This window comes from Onychomys torridus, chromosome 8 (assembly GCF_903995425.1).
Source record: "Onychomys torridus chromosome 8, mOncTor1.1, whole genome shotgun sequence".
Lineage (NCBI taxonomy): Eukaryota > Metazoa > Chordata > Mammalia > Rodentia > Cricetidae > Onychomys > Onychomys torridus.
Genome location: NC_050450.1, coordinates 55,584,001 through 55,609,377, shown reverse-complemented (window position 1 = coordinate 55,609,377; position 25,377 = coordinate 55,584,001). Strand labels below are relative to the sequence as shown.

Sequence of the window (25,377 nt, the reverse complement as noted above, 5' to 3'; positions counted from 1 at the left end):
AACTTCTAGCCCTTCCCAACTACTACTATGCCTCTATGAGTGATTGCATTGATCACACACACAAACAAGCGACACCACTCAAGCCCTTGTCTTTCTGTATCTGGCTTATTTCATTTAGCACAGTGTCCTCTGAATTCATCCATGTTGCCACATCAGGATTTGCTTCTGCCTAAAAAGTGTGAAGAATAGTCTGTTGCATATGAGACACCATTTTTGTATGAATTTGTGTGACGTGTGTGTCCATGTGGAGACCAGATATTGACATCCTCTTCTATTGCTTTCCATCTTATCTTTTTGAGATAGGATCTCTCATTGAACATGGAGGACAGTAGTTGGCTAGAGGGTAGACTAGCTGACTAATAAGCCTCAGGGTTCCTCCTGTCTCTGCCCTCTCAGCTCTTGGGTTACAGGTGCACACCTCCCCTCCTGGACTTCTCTGTGAGTGCTGAATCTGAACTCAGTCCTCACACTTGCACAGCAAACACTACCCACCGAGCCATTTCCCAGCCCCAGCCACCATTTTTTTGGATACTAGATTTCTAAAATGTATTCACCCAGCACAGACACTTGGGGTGTTTCCATATCTTGGCTATTGTGAATAATTCTGTATTAGAGAGAAGTGCAACAGCATTATCAAGATCCTGTCCTGTTTCCTCTGAAAACACACTCAAAAGGCTGCAGGGTCATATCACTGCATTGCTTTTGTTTTCTGAGGGGCCTTTACCCTGTTTTTCATGATGGTGGACCCACTCACCTTCTCAGCAGCAGTGCACAGGGTCCCCGTCTCTCTCTGTCATTGCCAACCCTTGTTAGCCTTCATCTTTCTGTGAGAACTATTTTAATAGGTATCAGGTGTGGGCTGATACAGGGTTTCAGTTTACTTTTGTTGTGTGTGGTGCTGAAGGTGGAAAGTAGGGCCTCACATAGGTCACTCCAACACTCTACCATGGAGCCACACCCCTCAACCAGGTCTTTACTTGGAAATGTTTGTGTAAACTGGAAGTTTACCTAGAAATGGGCTGTGTTTTCACCTTTTCTGCTTGAGGCAAGGAGGAAACAGTTTTCCCATTTCTGACTTTCTTGCCATTTGCAGCAAAGCAGGCAAGACTCTAAAACTCAGTCCCACAATAACAAACACAGCAGAGCCTGGATTCTGAGTGTGGTGGACAGTTTATTTTTCCCACACTCTCCCTCCTCTCTCCTGGAGGTGGCCCATAGCAACGAGCCTCAGGAGAGCCTCATTCTTCCATCTTCTGTGGGAGAAAAGAAATTGTACACAGGAAATGAGTCAAACTCCATAGGAGGTTCAGCATCCCTCCCCTTCAAGGGGAGCAGATGCAGAGTGGGTAATTTCAGAAAAATGGCATTAAGGAATGGCCTTGTCTCACTTTGTGTTGACAAAGAAACCAGTTAAGCTACTGGGGACAAGACAAGTCACCTCAAAAGCAGGGGCTTGCTGGATTGCATCTCAACCAATAGGGAGAGAGGGAGATGACATGCCTGACTTCTGTGCTTCTAGCCAGAGCCTGATACATTGGAGTCTATACTAAAAAAGCATGTGTGGGTGTATGACTAGTGGCAAGGATGAAGACACCAAAAGGCATCCTCCAGGCTCTCCTTGGTTGGTCTGTTGGTCCTTCAGTATGAAGAACCTGTTGGAAAGACACCGTCCTTGGATATCTGCTCTTACCTGGCCTCCCACATCACGGCTCTTGGCCCTTAGCTTGTTGACTTGAGACTCTGCAATGTCTGCCCTCTCCTCAGCCTCTTCCAGCTCATGCTGGACCCTCCGGCACCTGGAAAGCTGTGTGTTGGCCTGTTCCTCCTGCATGGAAAGAAGACAGAGGCCACACAGTTATGGAACCTCTCTGTGATTCTGAGGCTCTGAGGAGTTGGGGGGAACCTTGTATTCACTGACAGCAGTGAGGGAAGATGAGCTAAGTTCTCTCGAGAATGTTGAAAGGTGTCCTGCCCACGACTAGGGTAGAATGTTAACTAGGGGCTCCTTGCAAGCTCTTCTTGCTCTTCTCCCAAGGATCATCACATGTCTCCCTGAATTCCCTCTCAACAGAAGCTCTCACAAACAGCTCCTATACAACCCAGAGATGACCCAGGTCCAGAGTTCTCTCAAGGTGTTAGACCAATGGTCCATCCAAGTCCCTTTTGTTTATGCTTTTGATAATTGCCATGTATCTGGGACAGACTATTATATGGTTCTGTATAGTCTTGTGGAGACTGTACTAATGTGATGTGCACAACCCCCCTACTTTTGACTGGTTCCAGTATTCTTCTTCAAGGTAACTGACTAGGCTCCTGAGCAGGAAAGAAAGGGGGCAAAGGGAAGAGGCCATATACAAGTCATTTCTTCTTTCAACCATTGGTCTTCAAAGATGCTCTGCAGGCAAGAACATGGCCCTAAAGCTAAGAAAGTGCAGGAAAGGCTCTGTTCTAGAGGACCCTTTACCTTGGAGAGTTAGTTACATATTAGCTATGATATCTGAGAAATCTTTGAAGGCAACAAGTTTAACCTTACTAGACTGATTTTTCTCATTACATTTTTAAAGACTGTATCTCCATGTAGTACAGACTGACCTCAGATGTGCAACCTCCCTGTTCCATTTTTGGAGTACTAGAGATCACAGGCCAGTGTCAATACCCTGTATAATTTATTTTCTATGAAGAAAAGGCTACTCCCCATCTTGGCCCCAGCATTTTGCTATTTGTTGCCCTCAGACCCAAAGCCCCTGGAAGACATCTTTCAAAGCACTGGTATTGGCCCATCTACTGTCTTTCCTGTTGATTTTACCTCTTTGATCAGGAGGCAGTTAAACAGGGAAGGAAAGGAGTGTCGGGGTGTTGCTATAGAAGTCTGGGTGTGGCGGATCAGGAGAGTAGAGTGTGGTAGGATGACAAACATCAGGAAGAGGTGTTTCAGGGCAGGAGAACAAGAGGGCAGGAGCTGGTCCTGGTAGTGGTCTGGTCTGTTTAGGGGGAGTTGGGATGATGCAAGGCCAGCAGAGTGAATGAACTAAGACTCTCTGGGTAGATGGAATGGAGCAGGGTGGAGTGGGTTAAGAGATGTAGGTTGGGGATGGAGGTAGCTGGGAGATGTTGGGGAGCTATGGGGGCACAGGAAGTTAGGAGGCAAAAGATTCAGCAAACACAGACCAAGGGAGCATGTAGGGTCAGTGTTTCTGTGTGTGACCTGCAGGAGCAACGTTAGGCCTGGGGCTCTCTGAATGATTCTAATCAGGCACTGGTTCCCACTGAGGCTTCATGAGGACACGTGGGTGGGTGACAAGACGCACAGGGACCTCAGTACTCACAGCCTCCTCCGCCTGCCTCTTGTAGGACTTCACTTTGGCCTGCAGCTTGTCTACCAGGTCCTGGAGGCGGAGGATGTTCTTGCGGTCCTCCTCGGCCTACAAACAGAACATCCATAGCTCAGACCTACAGCCCCTGACTCCTTTTGCTGGGATCTGCTCCACATAGCCGAGCCCGAGGGTTTGCAGCTTGCTACCTGGTAAGTCATCTCTTTGACTTTGCGTTCATATTTGTGGGCCCCCTTCAGAGCTTCAGCCCCTCTCTTCTGCTCAGCATCCAGCTCACTTTCCAACTCCCGCACCTGTGTGGGGGGTAAAGAGCATATAGAGGTCAAGGCTACTAGCGTCTCTAGCAGACTCACATGCTAGTCATCCTAAAGTGACCTCAAGACCTTGCTGGGCTTTATAGAGGCTTCTCCTCTTAGGCCCAGTCCATGTCGTAGCTTTGTACAAATTATGGAGATATGCCCTCTTGGGGTAGAGACAGCCACTGGTGCATAGTGCTTGGCTCCTGGGTCAGGCTTGTCAAAGAGGCCCCTTCCTCTGGGGCTGTGTACTTTGACAAGGGCATCATAGGTTGGGAGCTTGCCCTGTTTGTCCTCATAGGCAAAACCTGCTGGACTCTATGGATGTCTTGATTCTAATTAGGCAAGGCAGTAGACACGGGCAGACCAAGGGATGTCCAAACCTAAGGCCATTTGACAGATCTAAAGCAGGCCAGTTGCTATCACTGAACATGGCTGCCATCAGTGCTGCCCAACCCACCTCAGAGGTGGGTGAATGAGATAGAGTATGGAAAAGAGGGTGAAGAATCACCTCAATGTCGTAGCTTTCTTTTGCCCCTTTTGAAGTCTTGAGGGAAGAGAGATGTCACTGAGATGACAGATCATCAACTGTGGTACACATACCACAAATGCCACAACCAGAGAGATCCAACCAAGTACCTGGCCCTCTCCCTGGGGACTCTAGCAGCATCAGAAAGAGAACATAGCTCATGCTAGGAGACTCATTCCATCAACGTTTAAAGCTCCTGAGGGCACAGGCTTCCTTTGGGCTCTATTTCAAATGGAGTCAAACCTTCTTTCATCAGGTCTTATAACATATCTCCCCACCCCTAGGCTTTCTCTCCAGGCCTCTGCAAGCTTTATCAGATGTGTAAAACTGGGCAGCCAGGATCAGACAACAGTTAAAGTGGCTGACTGTGCAGGGTGAGGTGACCGCCGGCTCCTGGCCAAGCTAGGAAAAAATCAGAAGGTATCAGGGGACTTGGTCCTTTCCTTCTGGAAGGGTTCCATGAGAAGGATGGGCTTATGCTCCTTTTCATGCATGGGAAAGGAAGGGAAGAATTTTTTATTTAGAGCAGGGAGGCAAAAAATAAAAACCTTTGCATATTTAAAAGGAACCATGTGCCTAGCGACCACGTTCTAGGGAGACTTGGATAAAGAACAATTATACTGGGGGCTTCCTGTTGGGAAAATTCTCTCCTCTTCCCTTCTCCCCCTCCTCACTCCTGCCCACTCTTCCATTTTCTCTCTTCCTGGGACAAAAGAGATATTCTAATAACCTCCTCCATGCAGCCCTTCTCTGAAATGTCAATTGTTCATGCAGCCCATTGCAAAAATGATTGAAATAATCCAACACAGATCTGAAGGGAAAAATCAAGAGGCCGAGGAAACAAAGCACAGATCAGCAAAGGAAATGAGTGACTGTGAAATATGCCCTGGGAGTGAGTACGGGACTTCTGGCACCGGGGAGATGAAGTGTCTCTAGTGTATTCATTTGGAGGAAGAAGCACCAATCAAGCTCCTTTGGGGATGGGGCGGGATGCACCCTATAACTGTAGTTGCATATAGAGATTAGCAAAGCTGGAAAGAGAATAACCCGAGAGTAGTAGACAGGAGACTAGAGGCATTACACAGAAGGAGCACTGCTAATCAGAGCGAAGCCCGGTCTGAGAGAGAAACCATGCCGAAGTGTGGAGTTTCATGATCATAGAGCACTTTCCCTATATATGTGTATAACTGTGAATCTACATGGGTAACAGGAAGCAAACAGTAAAAGATGTCATCTTTGCCAAATGTATTGGTGTATACTGTTAATCCCAGCACTTGGGAGACAGAAGCAGGCAGACCTCTGTGAGTTAGGGGCTAGCCTGGTCTACATTGCTGGAGGATATCTTTCTGTATGCTATGAATATATGTTGTTCCCATTGGTTAATATATAAGTTGCTTTGGCCTATGGCAAGGCAGCTTAGAGGCAGGCAGGAAATCCAAGGAGAGAGACAGAAAAGAAAAAGGCAGAATGGAGGAGGCACCAGACTGCCATCCTAAGAGCAACATGTAATGGGATGCAGGTAAAGCCACAGAACACATGGCGATATATAGATTAATAGTTATGGGTTGAGTTAAACAATAAGAGCTAGCTAGCAGAAGTCTGCCATAGGCCATACAGTTTGTAAATAATATTAAGCCTCTGAATGATTATTTTATAAGTGGATGTGGGACCTAGAGGCTGGGCGGGACCGGAGAAACCTTTGGGCTACACTACATAGTGAGTTCTACACAGTGAGAACCTTGGAAAGCCAGTGCCTTCCCAAGTCACCCACCCTGGCCTCCAGCTTTTGGATCTGCTTCTTGCCGCCCTTCAGCGCCAACTGCTCAGCCTCATCTAGACGGTGCTGCAGGTCCTTCACTGTCTGCTCCAGGTTCTTCTTCATCCGCTCCAGGTGGGCGCTGGTGTCTTGCTCCTTCTTCAGCTCCTCCGCCATCATGGCAGCCTGGAGCAGTTCACAGAACACATCTGTGGGTTACCCACACAGCACCACCCAGCACACAGACAACACCATAATCTTGTGCCTCCCCTCATAGTCATCATACCCCACTTTGCCTCTCCAACGACCCTCTCTCCTGGCATCTCTCCAGGAAGCCATCACAGACTGGCTGTGCTCAGAGGAGATGATACTCCCTTGCCATGGCCTGGATCTAAAATCCCCCTTTCTCATCTCCCACTACCATCTCAGCAGAGAAAGATGCTCACATCAGTGATGGCCTTCTTGGCCTTCTCTTCTGCATTTCTGGACTCCTGGATGGAGTTTTCAACCTCTGCCTGGCATTGAGCCAAGTCAGCCTCTAGTTTTTTCTTGGTATTTATCAGGCTCGTGTTCTGCAAGAAAAATTAGATTTGAGGGTGAAGGTTTCATATGGGCACTTAAAACAATGGAAAGGGAGGGCAGTGGGTGGGGAGGGAAGTGAATCATAGTCATGTTCTACTTCTTATTTTCCACATGAGTGGTCTGCTGGGTACAATATCATTCTTGACTGAACAGAAAGTTCTGAAACAGAGCCAAGAGCTGTACATCAGAAAATTGAGTAAATGATAAAGGGAGAATTTCAAACATTTGAGGATGGATAGATTTTTCAGTAAAAGGCATTGTAACAAGAACATGATTGATAGACACATCTACATAAAATGAAAAATATTTCTACTAATTAAAATATGCCATGCATGGAATTGAAACTGGAACGGTAATGACAAACCAGAAAACATTATCTATACATGAAAAACACTCCTGTCCTTATATAAATAAGATATGTTAATAAGAAAAAGGGGCAAGAAGTATGAATAGTTAAAACACATAAGAAATATAATGGATACCCAAGTGATGAAATGTTCTATCTCATCCTTAGTAAAAACTAATAATAATAGTAATAAACCAATGACATATGTTTCAACAATAAAGTTGGTGAAGATTTAACAGCTAGGGTCTTTTGGAATTTGTGGAAGAGACCTCACATGGTAATAAATGGGAATAAAACTTGAGACAGCCTTGTTAAGTAGAAATTTACATGTGTTGTATACAAATGTCTTTACTGTTTTGGCCCTGAATTTATTTTCTTTCAGATATATTGACAATAGTAATCACAGATGAATGCAAAAATTTAGTTATGACAATATTAGTCTTTATAATCATAAAGAATTTTATTGGTAACAATCTAAAATAGCCAGCCATAGAGGACTGATTGCAGTCATAATATTAAACTTTCATAGCCTGACTTTTTTTTTTCTTGCTGTTGAAACCCATAGCCTTGAAAACTATTTAAAGAGTTAGAAATACATTCTGGACACATTGTCAAATGAAAGTTAGAAGCTGCAAAACATTGGTCAAAGTTTTACAAAAGTGTGATATTTATATAATTCACAAAGACCCAAGAATGAGAGAATGTAACACATCAACTATTTGTTTGATTATGTGCTTGCTTATGATTTATATGCTTTAGATCAAGTATCTTTAAAATTATTGTAAAATTAATAAAAATATGTTCTTGGGGGAATTTCAATAACCTAAGATTTCAGCTTAAATTATAGGTTGGACATTCACTCTTATTTGAACTTCTGAAATCCAGATAAGATGCAAAATCCAAAACATTGAGTAGCAACAGGATAGCCTAAGTGCGAAATTCTACATCCACCCCACACAATGAGCCACAGTCAAAATCATCTCCAGGGGATGTGGATAAAGCAACGAGTTTCAGGTTTAGGCTTGTATTCAACCCCAGTATCATTACCTATGTGCAAATATTCACACATGCACATCTTCTGGAATCGGAAATACTTCTGGCCCCAAGTCAATACCTGCCATGTGTATTTTGGATAAGGGGTTTTAAACCCTCATTTCCTCTATGAGTCCCTCTCCCTACTTCCTTGCTTCAACCCTACTGCATGCAGCCTGCAAGATCTTTCATATTTATTTCTGGTCAAACAGATCTCAGAGCTCTGTCAACCAGAGACAACGCTTTCCTGGCTTGGTCTTGACTGCTAGTCTGGGAGAAATGGGAAGCTCCTTGCCAAGGCACTTAGTGCGCTCTGTGCCCCAGGTGGATCACGAGGTGGGAGATAGAGGAGGAGTTACCTGTGGAGAGAAAGCATCTGGCAGAGCCACTGCCCTACTGCCCAGGGTGGAGCGGAGTTGAGGAGAGACAGCATACCTGTGAGTGCAGTAGTTGGACACGGTCGCTGGAGTCCAGCAGCTCCTGCTCCGACAGCCTGCGGGTCCGTTCCGTCTGTTCCAGGGCCACCTTCATCTCTTCTAGCTCCTCCTGCAGGAGGCCATTCCTGCGCTCCACGATGGCCAGCTGCTCCTTGAAGTCCTCATTGTTTCTCAGGGAGTCGTCCAGGTGCAGCTGGGAATCCTTCAAGGGAAACCAGGAGTGAGGGCAAGCTTCAGGGTGGGCTCTGGCCCCACAGTTCTGCCAAACCAACCGGAGCTCACCTTAAGCTGGCCCTGGACCATGCGCAAGTGTTTCTGGGTCTCTGCCACCTGGCGGTTGGCATGACTCAGCTGAATCTCCATTTCATTGAGATCACCCTCCATCTTCTTCTTCAGCCTCAGGGCGTCATTGCGGCTGCGGATTTCTGCATCTAACACACTCTGCATGGCCTCCACAGCACGCTGGCTGTTTCTTTTTATTTGTTCAATTTCCTCATCCTTTTCTGTGACCTTGCGGTCAAGCTCAGATTTTACCTGGCTTAACTCTAGCTGGACACGCAAGATCTTGCTCTCCTCATGTTCCAGTGAACCCTAAGGAGCAACGAGAATTTTGTGAGTAGCACTGTCCCCTCCCCCTTTTTTTTCCTGATAGGGTCATGTAGCCCAGGCTATCCTTGGAACTCACTATGTGACCTAGGCTGTTCGTAAACTCATGACCTTCCTGGATGCTGGGATTACAGGTGTGGGTCATTATACCTAGTGGCATCACCTTAAATGAGCATTTTTCCTTCAAACTATGATAAATATGGCACAGTGATGCTCACTTTGTACACATGGGAACAATGCTCTGAGGCTTGAGCTTTTGTTGGGCTCCTGAACGACCCTAAGAGTAATGAAAGTCAGATTAAAACTTTGTATCTGCTATTAACAATCTTACACCTTGAAATGGGTAGAATCTTTTGAGCTGGTAAATACTGTATAAACAGTGTATTTAATAGTGACTATAGCATAATGTACACAATAGTGACTATAATAGTGTTCTAGTCTCTGCAGTGACAGGACAGCTGCTCTCCTGTTAATTGTGTGTGAGCCAAATTCTAGAAACAGCCTGGCTGGTTGTTCTGTACGGACCACCGCTGATCATGACACTGGGAGATTCTGGGTCTATTTTGATGATGCAGGATTCCCTAGTAGCCAAAGGTGCTGTATTTCTCTGTATGAAACAGGCACCGAGGGATTCTGAGCTGGCTTTGGGGATGCTTGGTGATTGACAGTTTCCTCCCTGAGAGGAAGATATCGAGGACATAAAGAACACATTTATTTATTCTCAAAAGGGGACACAGGATAAATGACACCAGGGGATAAAGTAGCTCAGCTCAGGCTTTTCAGATCCAGGGCTGGCTCTTCCCAGTGGGGTTCCATGCCCCTGGCAGGCAGGGCGGCATGTGGGTGGATGAGCACGGTTTCTTTCCTTTTCCTATCTGACTCCAGACCAGATACTCACCTCCACCTCTTCTAAGGCAGCCTGGAGCTCAGACTTCTCCTGCTCCACTTGCTTCTTCGTTTTTTCCACTTCCTGGAGGTTTTTCCCCCTTTCTGCAATCTGCTCGGTTAAGTCAGAAATTTCTTCTGCAAGAGACAGGCTTAGTTTAGGCTTTCAACAGGCTCCAGCTCACAGCATAGGTGTTAGCCAGGCAAGTTACAGGATGGCGGTTCATTCATGGCATTTACATAAGAGAGTATATGGGAAGCTGTTCTGATGCACTGTAGGCCAGACACAGGAGGAGTGTTGCCTCACCTGAGCTGTGTGGAGAATGAGTGTTGTGGAACAATCTTTGTACACTGTGAATATGTATTACTCTCATTGGTTAATAAAGAGCTGACTGGCCTATAGCTGGGCAGGAAGAGACTGGGTGGGAGAGCCAGACTAGGAGGACGCTGGGAAGAAGAAGGATGGAGTCGGAAGAGCAGGCAAAGAGAAGCAAGATGAACATGCCATGATGAAGGAAAAGTGATGTCATATGGCAGAATATAGATTAATGTAAATTGTAAGAGTTAGCTAGTAACAAGCCTGAGCTATTGGCCGGACATTTATAATTAATGTTAAGTCTCCGTGTTGGTTATCTGGGAGCAGGCTGATGGGACAAAAAAGTCTGGCTACAAATGAGGGACAAGAAGAGGATTCTTTTTGACCCAAAGTATAGAGAACCACCATGAAGGACCAGAAACTTTAGACACTCAGTCTTCCAGAACCAGCAGAGACTTGGGGAAATATGGATGCTGTCCAACTTTATAGCAGAAGTCTGAGTCATTAAGAGCTTTAGCCACAGGCACAAGGATGTGAGGCCACTTGAACACTAGAATCCCTGAAGTCTCTTGTTTTCTAATAGCAACATGCTTAGCAACTCACTGGGTATCTCCAGTCCTTAAACTGAGAATCAGCTGCCATTGCACCTTTAATGAAAAGGGTTGGAACCTTGGGGAACACTAGTAAATGTGAGGTTTGATGGATAAGGATGTTGTAGGGTCATAGGGAGGAGGAAGTTGTGGCAGGAGAAGGGCAGTATGACCCAGCTGAACTCCCAGGGTGGGGGCGGGGAGAGCTCACCTTGCAGGTTTTTATTCTCTCGCTTCAGCGTCTCTAACTGATCCACCACTTCCTCATAGGCATTCCTCATCTTGAAGATTTCAGTACTGAGGGACCTGGACTCTTTCTGGGCAGCTTCCAGCTCAGCTTGACTTTCATCCAGTTTTTGCTTCCACTCTGCAAGGACCTGTGATGAGGGAATGGGAAACTTGAGAAACAGATAGACCCAGGGACAAGAGAGAGAGAGAGAGAGAGAGAGAGAGAGAGAGAGAGAGACAGAGAGAGCATTCAAACAAGGGCTGTGAGCGGTGCCAAGGCTTTATCCTTCTATCCTTGGGGACCAAAGGAAGAAGGTGGGCCCTACTCTAGACTAGGCTCTCCACAGCTTGATGTTTCTACACATGCCCTGCTGGGTTTTTAAAATACAGGCCTCTGAGTATCACTGAGCTAATAGATAGTTTTTCAGATTTCAGAATATTTCCCCCAGGATTTGGATTATTTGTATAGATATGAGATACTTTGGAGATGAGACCCAAGCTCCATGCAAATATGTTTCATTTGCCACGTTATGGACATAAGGAATTTTGCACAGTACTTTTAACATGCTTGTGTGTATGTGGTGTATATGAGTGTATGATACACATGTGTGTGTATATGATGTTTGTGCATGTATGATATGTGTGTGAGAGAGTTTGTGTGTGAACATAGGTGTGAGCATGTCATGATGTTCTTGTGAAGGTCAGAGGACAACTTCAGATGTTGGTCTTCACCTTCTACCTTGAGGGAAGATACTGAGTATGCAGGACTAGCTGGCCCATGGGCTTCTGGGGATTCCCCTGTCTCTGTCTCCCATTTTCTGGTAGGAGTTCGGGGATCATAGATGCTCATGGTTTGTATTCAGCTTTTATGTGAGTTCTGGGGACTTGAACTCAGATTCTCATGCTTGGGTGGCAAGTATTTTTACCCACTGAGCCCCAAATAAGCATATTCACATTTTAACTACCACTTGTCACATGAAGTCAGACATGGGATTTTCTTCCCTTTGTAGTATCATGGTGCTCAAAAACGTCAGACTTGGGATTTGGGGGATTAAAGATATTCAGTCTACATGACCTGCTCATCATAATTTGAATTATCTTGGACTGAAAGTAATTTCCTTCAGAGGAACCACTGGAGAAGTAAAGAAAGTCCCCTAAGGATCTTCCAACCAGGAATTGAGGCTCATCAATTGCTTGTGTGAAAGGCTACTACTGAGGCCACCACGTCCATGAAGCAGTTGGGGAGAGACCTTGTCAAAGTTCCTCTGCTTCTTGTCCAGGGTGGCGCAGGCTGTGTTGGCTCTCTCCAAGTCCAGCATCAGGTCATCCACTTCTCCCTGAAGCCTCTGCTTGGTCTTCTCCAAGGAGGCGCACTTGGAGTTGGCTGCCTCGGTGTTTTCCTCCGCCTCCTGGAGCCTCTGGGCCAGCTTTTTCCTAGGAGAATCAGATGTTGTTTTGTCTCTACCAAATGGGATATTTTAGCAAGTAACCATCACGTTGAAGAAGAATGGACAGTCTGAAAGAGGCTGACAGAGACTGGCACATGAACGAGGCAGGGGTGGGGGGGGGGGGGGGGGTAGGGGGAGTCAGTTGCTACATAAGGATGTGCCATGGACTATATAGCCAACAGTGGTACCATAAATAAGACTGTGACAGAAGTAAAAACCTCCTGTCACCTAGCAACGTGGCAGCCATTGTAATATCGAAGTACAATATATTATTTGTGTGTGGGATGCTATAATAGGCAAAGCCACTGTGCTGCTGGTCATCAGAAAGCATGGCATGGGCAATGGTGCACAGGTGCTTCCTCCTTCATAGTGACAGCAAACAGCTGTGTCACTGGGTTATGTATTTGCTGTGCCACAGTTTTTGTCCTACGTATGAAAGAGAAGTTTACTATATAATGCCATCCTTTGTTAGGCCGGCAGCAGCTCACATAGGTCAGGAATCCTGAGTCTCTTGGCATCATCAAGAGGCCTCATGGAGGACCAGCTTTCACACCATTTAGGTTTGCAGACTCACTCTAGAAGATTCTCATGATGGTGACATCCCTAATGACACATTTCTCAGAACACACCCCATTGTCAAGATGCATGTCTATGTCATCAGAATAATCCTGAGATGCTTGGTGGCAAAGCCCATCTATAAGGAGTCACCAATTGAACCAAATGGAAGGATAGTCCCTAGGAGAGTGGGGGACACTCTGAAATCTTAAGAACCTGTGAAGGAGAGAAAGAGATTCTCTCCAGGTGTGTGTGGGGGAACTGCTCTCCTTCTGAGCCTTTTTCTAGGGCCTTCTCTCCCATGGGGAACTTGGGTCATACTTGGCCTCCTCCAGCTCCTCCGTGCGCTGGATGGCGTCCGTCTCATATTTGGTCCTCCACTGGGCCACCTCACTGTTGGCCTTGGACAGCGCCCTCTGCAGCTCAGCTTTGCCTTCCTGCTCCTCCTCATACTGTTCCCGCAGCAGGTCACAGTCATGGCGGGAGGACTGCAGGGCGTGGGCCAGCGCGTTCTTGGCCTGAGGATTATAGCGGTAACCAATTTATAATTGGTTTTATAAACCACATGGCCCTCTTCCCAGTGAAAGTACGTTCATTTAAATAGCTGTTCTGAATTTGAACTATTTCCACATTGCTTCACCGATTTAGTAATATCAGCGTACCTAATGTTTGATCTTTTAAAATTCTCCATAATTATATTTACTTGTTAAAGCAAGTATTACACCATAAAAGAGAAAGTCAATATTTAGCCATCCATGCATGGTAGCACATATCTATAATCCCAGTACTTATGAAGATGAGGCAGGAGGATGGGGAATTCAAGGGCTGTCTGAGCCACATGGTGAGTTCTAGGACACCCTGAGCTAAATAGTAAAATCCTCTCTCAACCCCCTCCCAAATTGCCATAAGAAACATTAGAAATATATACAATGGATATAAAACAACATCATCAGCATTTATCTAGACAGCTTGCATGTTGTGGCTATGTGCTTGAGGCTTGCCCTCTGTTTCTTAATAAAGTAATAGCAAATGCTGAAGGGCCCTTGTCCACAATGAGACCTTCCCATGGCTGTAATGGCAAGAATTAAAGCAGAATTGAAAAGGAAACCACCTCCTTACTACTTCATGCAGCATGATGGGATGCTGTGACCACGGAACAGTTACAGCATCTCTGGAGTCCCCAGAGACCAGTATCCCCACATTGGGGACCACTGCTGTGAACTGATGCCCAGAGCCTCCTCCATGCCTCACAACCCTTTGGACAGGACAAATGTTTACCTCTAGCTTTAACAGTTACAACACATCCTTGGGTGCAACCACCAAAGAAAAAAAGTTCTATTGACCCAGGACAATGATTTCGGCATTTTCATCTCTTTTAGAAAAGACAAGAACAGGCAGAGCTTTGCCTAAGGAAGGAGTCTCACAGCTGTAGCGAGAGACAAGAAAGGCTGGCCTCTGGCCTCCAGTGACCCGTTCTGCTTGTTCAGTCTCTGGTTCTCACCACTGCTCCCTTGCTCCTACCAAAAGCCTTCCCTCAGAATAGAAGACTTGAGATAAATACAGTACTGTTCTTTGCCAGAAATGAAAGATAAGGAGAATTTCAAAAGATTGCCTTGTAAATCTCACTCAGATCATAGCAATCGTAACCAGATCAAAGTAAATTTCTTTCATGTGGGTTTTTCGAATGTCTAGATTCCTGTATTTTAAGGCTTGAAACACTAACATCAGCAGCCTTACTGTGTGCACTTTTCTACTGTGAGTTTATTTACTGCCCACAACTACAGTGGGGGATCATTCCTATCAGTTTATAGGTCAGTGGGTAGACTGTGTTATATGCATTATAGACTATATGTAGATGCTGAAGATAGCATTATGGTGATGTTTGTGTTGAAACACCCAAAAGTTCTCCCCAAGCCATGTAGTCTTTTGGGACAAAGTCTACTTAAGAACAGATGTTACGGGAGGTGGCCCACAAAGAGGAAGGCATTTTAAACAGCTGGGGTGAATTTCTGCATGAGATGGTCTAACTAGTGTGGTAGTGGGAAGGGGTGTTCCTGGCTGGAGAGGAAGTTCATCAAGCCACTCTATAGGAGATGGAGGTGGTCCTGAGGGAAGAGATCCAATGCCAACGTCCTCTATCATTCAGGGACAGGTTATTAAGACACTCCGAGGCAGAGAGATGAATGTACTTCCTCCAGTGAGTCTTCTCCATATGGAACTTACCCCCTGTCAGCCTCATCTGAGAGTCACAGCCCACCTCCCATCAGTCTCATCTGAGGGTCACAACCCACCTCCCTTTAGTTTCATCTGAGGTTTGCAGCCTACCTCCCGTCAGCCTCACCTGAGGGTCACATTACTTGGTTTCTATCCAGCAGCTGTTCCCCAAAGAGTCTATCTTACCTTGGTCTCTTCCTCCATCTGCCTCTTAAGCTCCTCCAGCTGTTGGGTCAGGGCCTGTTTGCTTTTGGTTAGCTGTAAAACCAGAGACTCCTTCTCTTCTACCTGGTGGCTCAGCTCCCCTGCCAAACAGATGTGTCTGTACTTGAGCATCACGGGCTGCCAACCACCACATCCCCGCTGGGCCCTGGAGGTGTGCCATCCTCACCATTCTGGGTCTGCAGTCTTGCCTTCTGCATGTTTAGATCGTGGATTAACTGGGTCTGTTGGTCATCCTTGGCTTTGATTTCATTAAATTGGTCTTCTACAGACCGGCACATTCTTTCTATGTTACTCTGTAAAACAAAAAGGCCAGTGGGAATGCAGAAGTGGGTGCCTGGTGTCCAGCACCGGAACTGGACGCTTTGATAGTCTGGCTTCTTGTTGGGCCAAATAAAAACACAGAGCATATAAAGATTGGCTTTAGGAGTCATCATCATTTGGGATTTACTTTATTTTTGTGTGTGATTGCTCTTCAGTGAACAATAATTCAGAATGTCAGCTCTGGTAGGTATGTATCCAGTGATTAGTAAATCAGTTTCTGATATGATGCCATTCACGGGAACCCTGGAATCACGGTGGAAGAAAAGCAAGTCTATGCCAGATGGACACTATTCCCAAGCCCCGTGTTCTTGTTTCTGTGTTTCTTTCAACACTGCAGTAGTTCCTGGGGGTGGGGCTACTGAGATGAGGGAGTCGCTATTCCAGCTTCTGGTCTGTCTGTGTTTATGCGTTTTGTTCAAAACCCCTGCGTATGTTTCAGACCTCGCTTCTCTTTCCTTCCCTGTGAAATATAGAATAAGGTGGGCATATGCATTCCCTCAGACTGGAAGGTGTGAGACAGAAGCAGCAGAAGCAGAGGTGTTAGATCAAAGATGATCCTCAAGGAGCTCAGGACCTATTTGAGGATGATGCACAAGGAAGAATTCCAGCAGGGGTGGGGTCTGAGAGGGAAGATAACTCAAATAGAAAACTCAAAGGATGCAATAACTTAAAAAAAAATAAGGTAAATAGTACAAGTGCTGGACTTTAAAACTGAGAACACAGAGTAACATAAAGCCATTCCAGAAGTAGGATGCTCTGAGGTGAGACTTGGCCTCTGTGGTGTGGTGATATCAAGGGGTGGTGAAGGTTTTTCAAAGACGGGGCCCAGTGAGAGGTAATTAGGTCATTGGGGTTGTCTCTGAAGGGATTAATGCTGGTCTCTGAAGACTAGATTAGTTAGCATGAAAATGAGCTGATGTAAAATTGACTGGCGTCTAAGTTCCTGTAACAAATGCTCCCACTACTGTGCTATCTACTATCATCTACTGTGAGGTCCTTACTTGAGCTAAATAGATGCTGGCACATCTTCAGAACTACAGGGTAAATAAAACTCTTTTCTTTATAATGTTTTACTACAGCAATGGAAAATGAACTAAGGGAGTGATTGGAGTTTGATTCCCAGCACCCCCTGCCCCCCCAAGTCAGGCAGCTCATAACCACTTGGAAGGACAGCTCTAGCAGATCTTGACTGCCTGATCCTCTCTGGTATACCCCCTGACCTTCTAGGGATCCCCTTGAGAGGCTAACATCCCCACTGGGGTCAGTGGTCCTTCTGTGAGACCAGCTATCCAAACCATTCCAAGTACATCCTGGAGCATCCTGAGACAAAGGCAGCTCTTGAATCAAGGAGGCCACGATTGCTCTCTGAGGGGAATTTTGGGTGATGTCACAGGGAGGCAGCTAGGTGGTCAGGGTTAAGGGCCAGCACCTTCTTTTGTATGAGCCCCAGGGAGAGTGAGGAGCCCTAGAAAGTTCCATGTAGGGAGGGGAGACAAAATATATTCCTGGAGAGGCGTTTCTGGGAAATGGCTTAAAGAGGCCATAAAGGAAAGGAGGCCATGTCTTCCGGGCTTCAGTAATCTGTGCCTTTTCTTGCTTATTTTTACATCTGTATTAATGTGCTGGCTAGGGGTCTCGGCATGTGTGAGGTCCTAGGCTTGTCTCCCATCATCTCAAAGCAAGCAAAAAAGAAACAAGCAACAAAATAAATGTTCATTTGATGCTTCATTTCTCTAATTTTGTGTACATGTAGTCCTCAGTATTCTGGGTACCCACATCCTTCAACTGAACTCACAGCAGATCTAAACAACTGAAACAGCTGTGTGAGGTGGTGCATGCCTATGAATCCCTAGCACTTGCACTTAGGAGCTGAGGCAGGAGACTCAGGGCCAGCCTGGGCTGCCTAGGAAAAAACTCGTTTTTAAAAATCCAAAGAAATGAAAATACTAAAGCAAAATGACCCGTTCTTAGCACGTGCAGATGGTTTTGGCTATAGTTTGGTTCAGTTTTATGGTTTTCTGAGACAGGGTCTCCCTGTGTAGCCCTGGCTGGCCTAGAACTCGATATGAAGAAGGCTGACCTTGAACTTATGACAGTCTTCCTTCTCTGTCTCCCAAGTGGTGGGATCGCAGGGGACCACACCCCAGACTTTTCCTTCCAGTCATTATTCCCTGAATAACAGAACATAATGATTTACAGGGCGTTCACATTATCTGAGGAGGTGTGAGTTGGAAAAGATTTAAATGGGAGGATGTGAATGGGAGAGAATGTGTGCATATTCTCATGCTGTCCTATTGGGGTCCTGCATCATGGATTTGGTATCCATGGAAGTATCAGAGCCAATCCACTGCATATATTAAGGAGTGACTTTTCCTTCCTATTCTCTCCTTCCCTCCATTTCTCTCCTCCTCTTCCTTCCTTTATTTATTTATCTATTTATTTGAGACAAGGTTTCATATAGCCCAGGTTGGCCTATGTAGCTCTGGTTGTCCTGGAACTCACAATGTAGACCAGGCTAGCCTCCAACTCACAGAGATCCACCTGCCTCTGCCTCTTAAGTTATGAGAGTAGTACACTGCCATGACAGTCTGACTTTGAACTCTTGACCCTGCTTCAGCCTCTTAGATGCTGGGATTACAGGTATGCACCTCCTTGTCTGACTTGTGCTTTCTTTCTTTCCCTGTGGAAATATTATTTATTCTATTTTTATTTGTGTATTTGTGTGTCGGTGCAGGATATGTGCACACATGTGTAGATGCCATTGGAGGCCTTCCTGGAGCTGGGCTTGTATGCAATTGTGAGCCACCAGACTTGGGTGCAGGGAAATGAACTCAGATCCTCTGCAAAAGCAGCATGTGCTCTTGGCCCCTGAGCCATCTCTCCCGCCTCTTGACACTTGTGTTTTATCTTCAAGACCTCCAGTTCTACTGTTTCATCTGTCTCAAGGGCCTGCATCTACCTGTGACCCCAAATTCTAATTTCACATTGACTGTATCCCCCAGTGGCAAATACTGTAGGGTAGGAAGGAGGCATAGAGGAAACCATAGCCACGAAGCCTAGGTGTTAATTAAGCCATAGATTCAGTTCTAGGACACACCTGATGGATTGGAAGAGTCAAGAAGGATACTATGACCATGACAGGTGGCAGACCACCTGTGTTTTCCCCAGATTCATAAATTGAAACTAAATCTCCATAAATTCAGACATAAGCTTAGCCTCTGGGGGTGAGTAATTAGGGTAATTAGGTCTCCACCTTTGTAGAGGGTGACAGTCTTTATAAAAGAGGTGAGAAGATGGTGTGTTTACACACACCTTTAACCCCAGCATTCTGAAGGTACAGCCAGGTAGATCTCTGAGTTTGAAGCTAGCCTGGTCTACATAGTGTTCCAGGATACCCAGGGCTGCACGGTTATACCCTGTCTCCAATAAACAAATGAAGAGGTGAGAGCTAGCTCCCTTGCTCCTTCTGACATGGGAGGATGTGGAGAGAAGGCACCATCTTTGAAGCAGAAAACAAGCCCTGGCCAGACACTGAGTCTGCTGGCCGCTTGTTCTCAGACTTGCCAGCTCCCAAACTGTAAGCAACACTTCTGATGTTTATAAGATTACCCTGTCTACGGCCGTTTGCTGTAGTAGCCTCAGGTGTTAGGACTTGTGGTTTGAATGAAGTTGAGGAGTTGGAAAAGTCAGTAGGGAAAAAGCTAACAGTTTAGAACACACAGTGAGTCTGGTGCATCAAATCCCACTTGCTTACAGGGTGGGAAGACATGATTGCCGAGACCAGAAGGGTTAGTCATACCTTTGACTTGGAGACTGTTTCAATGTTGCTGGCCATGTCATCAATCTCCATCTTCAGCTCGCTCTTCTCCTTCTCCAGCTTCTGCTTGACGCGCTGCAGGTTGTCAATCTGCTCCCCAAGCTCCGCCACCGTGTCTGCGTGCTTCTTCCTCAGGGTGGCTGCTGTGGCTTCATGCTGCAGGGTGGCCTCCTCCAGGTCCCTGCGAAGTTTCTGGAACTCGGTCTCTCTCTTCTTGTTCATCTCAATCTGGGCTGAAGTGGCTCCACTGGCTTCTTCTAGCCTCTCGCTGATCTCCTCCAGTTCTCTGGCTAGGTCTGAACGCTGCTTCTCAATTTTGGCTCTGACTGTGTGCTCTGCTTCAATTTCTTCCTCCAGTTCTTCGGTCCGGGCCTGAAAGGGTCAGTGTAAGTGAAGGTTGTCAGGGTAGAGAACAATGCAGGAGCGGCTAGGTGCTAAAGGAATGGGGATAGGCAGCACAAAGTTGAAAATACGTTCTGATTTAGCAGGGGACAAAAGGCCATTGGCGGTTGTTTGGAAACAGCCTAAGTGTCTGTCAGCAGGGGAATGATCAATCAGTTGTGATGAGGGCTTGTCCTGATGCCAAGCAGCAACTCAATGCTTTAGCAAGTCCGCCATGGAAAGCCCTGCAGAACATGCTGATATTTGAGAGGAATAAGTTGTATTCTGTGCTTAGGATGAAAAGATTTATGGTGAAAATATGAAGAAATGTGGATAAATTTTTGCATATATACCATATCTTTTCTCTGGGACTTCGGTATACCCATAAACACATAACAAAGAGATCCTGAATGATCCATAAACACCTGAAACTGGCAGTTCCTTCTCAGAAGACTGGGAGGGCCCTGGGCTTAAGGACAGTGGCCAGTGCACTTTTACCAGCAATAACTGGCCCTCTTGATCACATTATGATTCTTTTCGAGGGAATATATACTTAAATGCCATTTAGAAAATTTGAAATATTTATTCCAGAAGCTACAGAAAGAGGCCCACTGTGGTGGCATGCTGCTGAGGCGGGGAGTGGAAGGAAAAGATAAAAAGGAAGAACAGCTCTGATCAACAAGAAGAGACAAGCGTGGATGAGCAAACTGGGCATTTGCAGGGAACCTCTGTGACCAGGAGGGACCTGATGCCTTCACCTGCAGTTCCTTAATCTTCTTCTGCAGCTGCAGACTGAGGACCTGCTCATCGTCGATTCGGGCTTGTAACTGACTCATTTCAAACTCCTTCCTGCAAGCAGATAGAGCCAAGAAACAAGACAGCATGAGACAAAGGGGGCACACTTGGCTTTAGGTCTCAAACGGAGGGGAGAGAGCATGAATCATCATCTACTTCTTCAGTTTCTCCTCTACTTGCTGCTTGTCATTCTCCAGATCCATGATGGACTCCTGGGACATTTTCAAGTCTCCTTCCAGCTTCCTCTTCACCCTCTCCAGGTCAGCCCGCAGTTTCCTCTCCTGCTCTAAACTGCCCTCGAGCTGGGAAGACACAGGTGGAGAGGCTGGCTGGGACAAGGCCGAGGAAGCAGGCTTACCCACATCAGCCAGCACTGTCACACCCATGCCCTGTGGCCTCCAGCCCTGGAAGGAAGGGAGCCAGCCTTCCATCCTCCACTTCTCTGTTCTGTATCTTAGGGGGTGAGTATCGTGGGGGCCTCCTGGTACCTCTTTTTAGACCATTCCCACTTGCCTTGTTCCAGGCCGTATCTCCCAAAGGAAGCAGTGGACACTCTGTGACAGATGCTGTGGAGGCCTGTTGTGCCTCATCCCACCTACACCACCCAGCCCTGAGGGCAGTCAGGCAAGGAACTCAAGTGTGCATGTAGGACTGGGTTCAGGAAAAGAAGAGTGTAGTGAGGAATACGCCTACCCTGGCCTTGTCAGAGACCTACAAAAGGTCTAGGCACAGTAGGAACTAAACATGGCTAACTTGAAACCTGGGTCTTACATCGTGATCAGCAATTCATCCTGAAGGAGAAAAAGGGTTGTTTTCCTGGCCATAAATGGAAATATTTTTGGGTGGTGGTGGTAGTTTTTGAGGTGTTGCAGATGGAAGTCAAGGCCTCATGCATGCTGTACCACTGAGAACGAGGCTTTAAGCACTGTGGAGAAGAATTAGAATGTTTCTGAACCCGAACTGTCTACACGTGGATGCTAATGACAGCAGCAGGTTTATGTTTTTCTGAAAATATTATGTTGAACACTTGCCTTAGATGTCCTCTGGAGTCTAGCTATTTGTATGGTTCCTTAATTCATGAGTGGGAACTGAGGCCTCACAAGGTCACGTGACCTGCTTGTCACCTCAGATGTTTATATCTAGGGTCGGGCACAGCTGGAATCTGGACTCAGGCTCTGACTTCGACATCTGAGCTCTCTAGACTGGTTCCTGCTCAGCCCCTCCCTTCTTTGCAAAGCACAGAGGTCACGTGTGCTCACATCATCTGTCTGCTGTTCCAGCTTGACATTGATCTTGATTAGACTGTTGACTTTATCTTCTTCAACCTGCAGGTCATCCAGCGTCTGCTGATGGGCTTCCTGGAGAGATTTCTTTTCTTTTGTCAGTTTGGAAATGTTTTCCTCAAGTGCTGTCATTTCTTCAGAGAGATTCTTCACCTAGGAGCAAATCAACCACCAATTTAATCTCGAAACAATTAATCCAGCAGCTCCCAACCACGAGCACTGTGGTGGTCTCCTGTCTCTGTCGCTCCATATCATTCAGGGACAGGTCGCTTCTCAGTTCTTTTCTTAATGTCTTTTTAAAATTATTTTAATTTTATTTCATCTTATTTTGGGGAATTGTACAGTTCCCAGGCTGGTTCCAAACTCCCAGGCTTAAGATATCTTCTTGCTTCGGCCTCTGAAGTAGCCGAGTAGCCGAGACAAGGCATGTACCATTACTGTACCATCAGCCTTGCAGGTTTTTATGAGATAAGGTCTCAAGTGGCCTAAAGTGATGACATCAAAACTTGATGTCAGTCAGGGTGATCTCGAACTCCCAACCCCCCTGCTTCTGCCTTCCGAATACCGGGATGCAGGCATGAGCCACCATGTTTAGTTTTATGTGGTTCTGGGATCAAGTGCAGGGCTTTGGCAGTGCTGGGCAACCACACCACCAAGTGAGCTACAGCCCAGGCTCTCCACTGCTCCTCATCTTCCTCCCTGGCCTATTCTTCCAGTGGGACGGTTCCTTTCAGAGTGCACTATATTTCACTAGGAAGGACACCATTCAAATGCAAATCCACTAGGTGTGAAGGGCAACACATCAATCTGTGTTTACTCATCACACACCTCCAAGCATTTATCAGACAGACGGATGGGGGTTCAGGATGAAGCAGGAAGGGGAGGGAGAGGCCTGAGGGGTGAGGCAAGAAAATCCAGATGTGCTGGCAGCGTGGGGCCTAGGCACCTTGTACAGAGCTTCGGGCACTAAACAGAAACTCCCTTGGACAGCAGTCATCCACATGAGAGGTTGCTATCTCCCACCTGTGACCTGAATCCAACCCCACACATATATTTCATTTATCTTTTTTTTTTTTTTTTAACATTATCAGCTTTGGAAAATAAGAGTCTACATAAAATCTGGATTTTTTGCTTCTCGTGGAGAGCCAAACCTCCAGCGGCACTGACTTCACATTCCCACCTGACAACCATTTGCTGGGGCTGAGTCGTGGCTGCCACCTGTGAGATGGACAGCCTGGGGACAGCATTTTCCACAGTCTCCACCCTCCCTATTGTCTATTTCCATTACTGTTGTTAGTCCGTCACTGACTCTGAGTGGCAGCTGTCATTGTCCTTTCACACTGGGCCGACTTCTGTCTTTGTCTCTCCTTATGGCTACCCTTATTAGGTGAATCATGCCAAGCTTTTAAGGACCCTTGTCAAGCATATACTTTTGTGCTGTGTGCATGTACTTTTCCTATGTGTAAATGCTATCACACTGCTCATCCCTTACTTAGAGTTCTCTCCACTGAGCACTGGGTGCTTCATATTCATCTTGGTTACCAGATTCACCCAGCCTGGTGCCCCCAATGGTGGACTGTGCTCTCTGTGTGACTCCTCCGCATTCTGCCTCTCCATCCTTGACTTGGTCCCCAGCTCTGTCCCAAGCAGAGCTGTTGCAAGTGTCCCTATATATGCAAGCACCTTTATGTGTGTTTTCTAAGCCATGATGGGAGACATCTTTGGTTTACATCCAGAACAGAATTGTGGATTCATAGGGTATGTAAATTCCTTCCTTCCTTCCTTCCTTCCTTCCTTCCTTCCTTTTTTTCTTCTTTCCTTTTTTCCTTCCTTCCTTCCTTCTCCTTCTTTCCCCTCTGCTTTCTTCTTTCCTTTTTTTTTACATACAGGGTTTTGATGTAGCTCTGGCTCTCCTGGAACTTGTTATGTAGACCAGGCTGGTCCTTGACTCACAGAAATCCCCCTGCCTCAGCCTCCTGAGTCCTGGGATTAAAGGTGTGCACCACCACTCCTGGTAAGTTTTCTTTTGTATATATGGGTGTTTCTGCTTGCATGTATGCATCTGTGTATACCATGTGTGTTCAATGCTCACAGAGTCAAGAAAAGGGGCATCAAATCCCCCAGGACTGCAGTTACAGACTTGTAAACCACCTTTGGAAGAGCAGCCACTGCTCTTAACCACTGAGCTGTCTCTTCAGCCACTAGATTCTTAATTAGACTAAGTAATGCCAACTGACTTCCTCTACATCCTTCAAATAACACATGAGGGTCCCTGTATCCCACTTTCATCCAACCCTCACTGATACCCAGTTTTCTGCCTCCTTCATCATCTGCCTGACTCTGTTGGCATTTTTGGTGGCTTTCCCTGCACTTGGTACATGAGAGACAAAGACGAGCGTGACACCATCCTTGTTGTCAAGGGATATACACAAGTTAGCAACACTCCCAGGAAGAGTTGAGGAGAGCCTGTGGAGTGGAGGTCAAGGAGGAGGGACCAAAGCGGCCAGCTGCTTGTTATGTAGACCAGGCTGGCCCTAGTTCCTGCCTCTCACATCTGGGTGATGAGGGAGGATTGGCTGAGAGCCTGTGAGGAGCCTTCAGTGCACTCACCTTGTTTTCTGTGGCATGTTTTTCCTTCTCAACCTTGGTCAGGGTCAACTCCAGATCGTCGATGTCTCTTTTGAGGGAAGAGCATTTGTCTTCCAGATTCCTCTTCTTGGCAACCAGTTCCGAATTCATCTCCTCCTCCTCCTCCAGCCTCTCATTCAGCTCCTTGACTTTTGCCTCCAGTTGGATCTTGCTTTTGATGAGGCCCTCACACCGTTCCTCAGCATCCATCAGATTTTCTGTTTCCTGCAAGAGCCGGGTCACCAGACGTTCTGGTCAGTCGCTTTGTAAACCCTGGGAGGAAAGGGTCTGACCCTCTAAAAGCCGAGCCAAAGAGTAGTTCGGGTGCACGTGCACACAGGCGTTTACACGTATGTCACTTATGTGCCCTCTTAACCACGAGGCTATCCTTTGACAGCCAACACAAAGGCTCTCATGGAGTCGCAGGTTCTTTGTAAACAAGAAGGCCTCTAACTGTCAATGAATGTGGTATCTGAGCATTTCTCTCTTCCACCAGTCAAAAACCACGTGACCCATGTACTCCATGCTACACAAAGAGGATTCATGTTCTCAAAACTCTACTACATGTTAACTTTTAATAGAAGGGGCCTGTCCATGTGCCCTTAGCTGTACTTTCTCCAGCAGTAGAATAGGAAATTAGAAACACACACAAATAAGTCCATGTCCCGGAAGACTGTAGCAAGTTTTGTGGATGTGGATGAGATTGGTTAATTATGTTCTCCAGCTAAATCAGCTGCCACCTTCCCCTTGTAGGGTATTTAAGCACTAGACACAT

The 25,377-nt window shown here is 46.3% G+C and overlaps 1 protein-coding gene across 1 annotated transcript in view; it reads right to left on the bottom strand.

The window, feature by feature from the left end:
• Window positions 1–1,152: 1,152 nt before the first annotated feature.
• Window positions 1,153–25,377, bottom strand: part of Myh13 (myosin heavy chain 13) — a 52,020-nt gene continuing 27,795 nt past the window's right edge. Inside the window, exons 22-40 of the mRNA XM_036196272.1 lie at window positions 24,585–24,827; window positions 21,951–22,127; window positions 20,848–20,993; window positions 20,655–20,745; window positions 19,498–19,887; window positions 15,544–15,670; window positions 15,339–15,457; window positions 13,260–13,456; window positions 12,186–12,369; window positions 10,919–11,084; window positions 9,815–9,939; window positions 8,593–8,901; window positions 8,309–8,512; window positions 6,360–6,485; window positions 5,929–6,099; window positions 3,521–3,625; window positions 3,327–3,422; window positions 1,691–1,825; window positions 1,153–1,253 (exon numbers count right to left, since the gene is read on the bottom strand). Coding sequence (XP_036052165.1) covers window positions 1,239–1,253; window positions 1,691–1,825; window positions 3,327–3,422; window positions 3,521–3,625; window positions 5,929–6,099; window positions 6,360–6,485; window positions 8,309–8,512; window positions 8,593–8,901; window positions 9,815–9,939; window positions 10,919–11,084; window positions 12,186–12,369; window positions 13,260–13,456; window positions 15,339–15,457; window positions 15,544–15,670; window positions 19,498–19,887; window positions 20,655–20,745; window positions 20,848–20,993; window positions 21,951–22,127; window positions 24,585–24,827 — 3,126 coding nt within the window. The 3' untranslated portion in view covers window positions 1,153–1,238. The remainder of the gene's footprint in view (window positions 1,254–1,690; window positions 1,826–3,326; window positions 3,423–3,520; window positions 3,626–5,928; window positions 6,100–6,359; window positions 6,486–8,308; window positions 8,513–8,592; window positions 8,902–9,814; window positions 9,940–10,918; window positions 11,085–12,185; window positions 12,370–13,259; window positions 13,457–15,338; window positions 15,458–15,543; window positions 15,671–19,497; window positions 19,888–20,654; window positions 20,746–20,847; window positions 20,994–21,950; window positions 22,128–24,584; window positions 24,828–25,377) is intronic.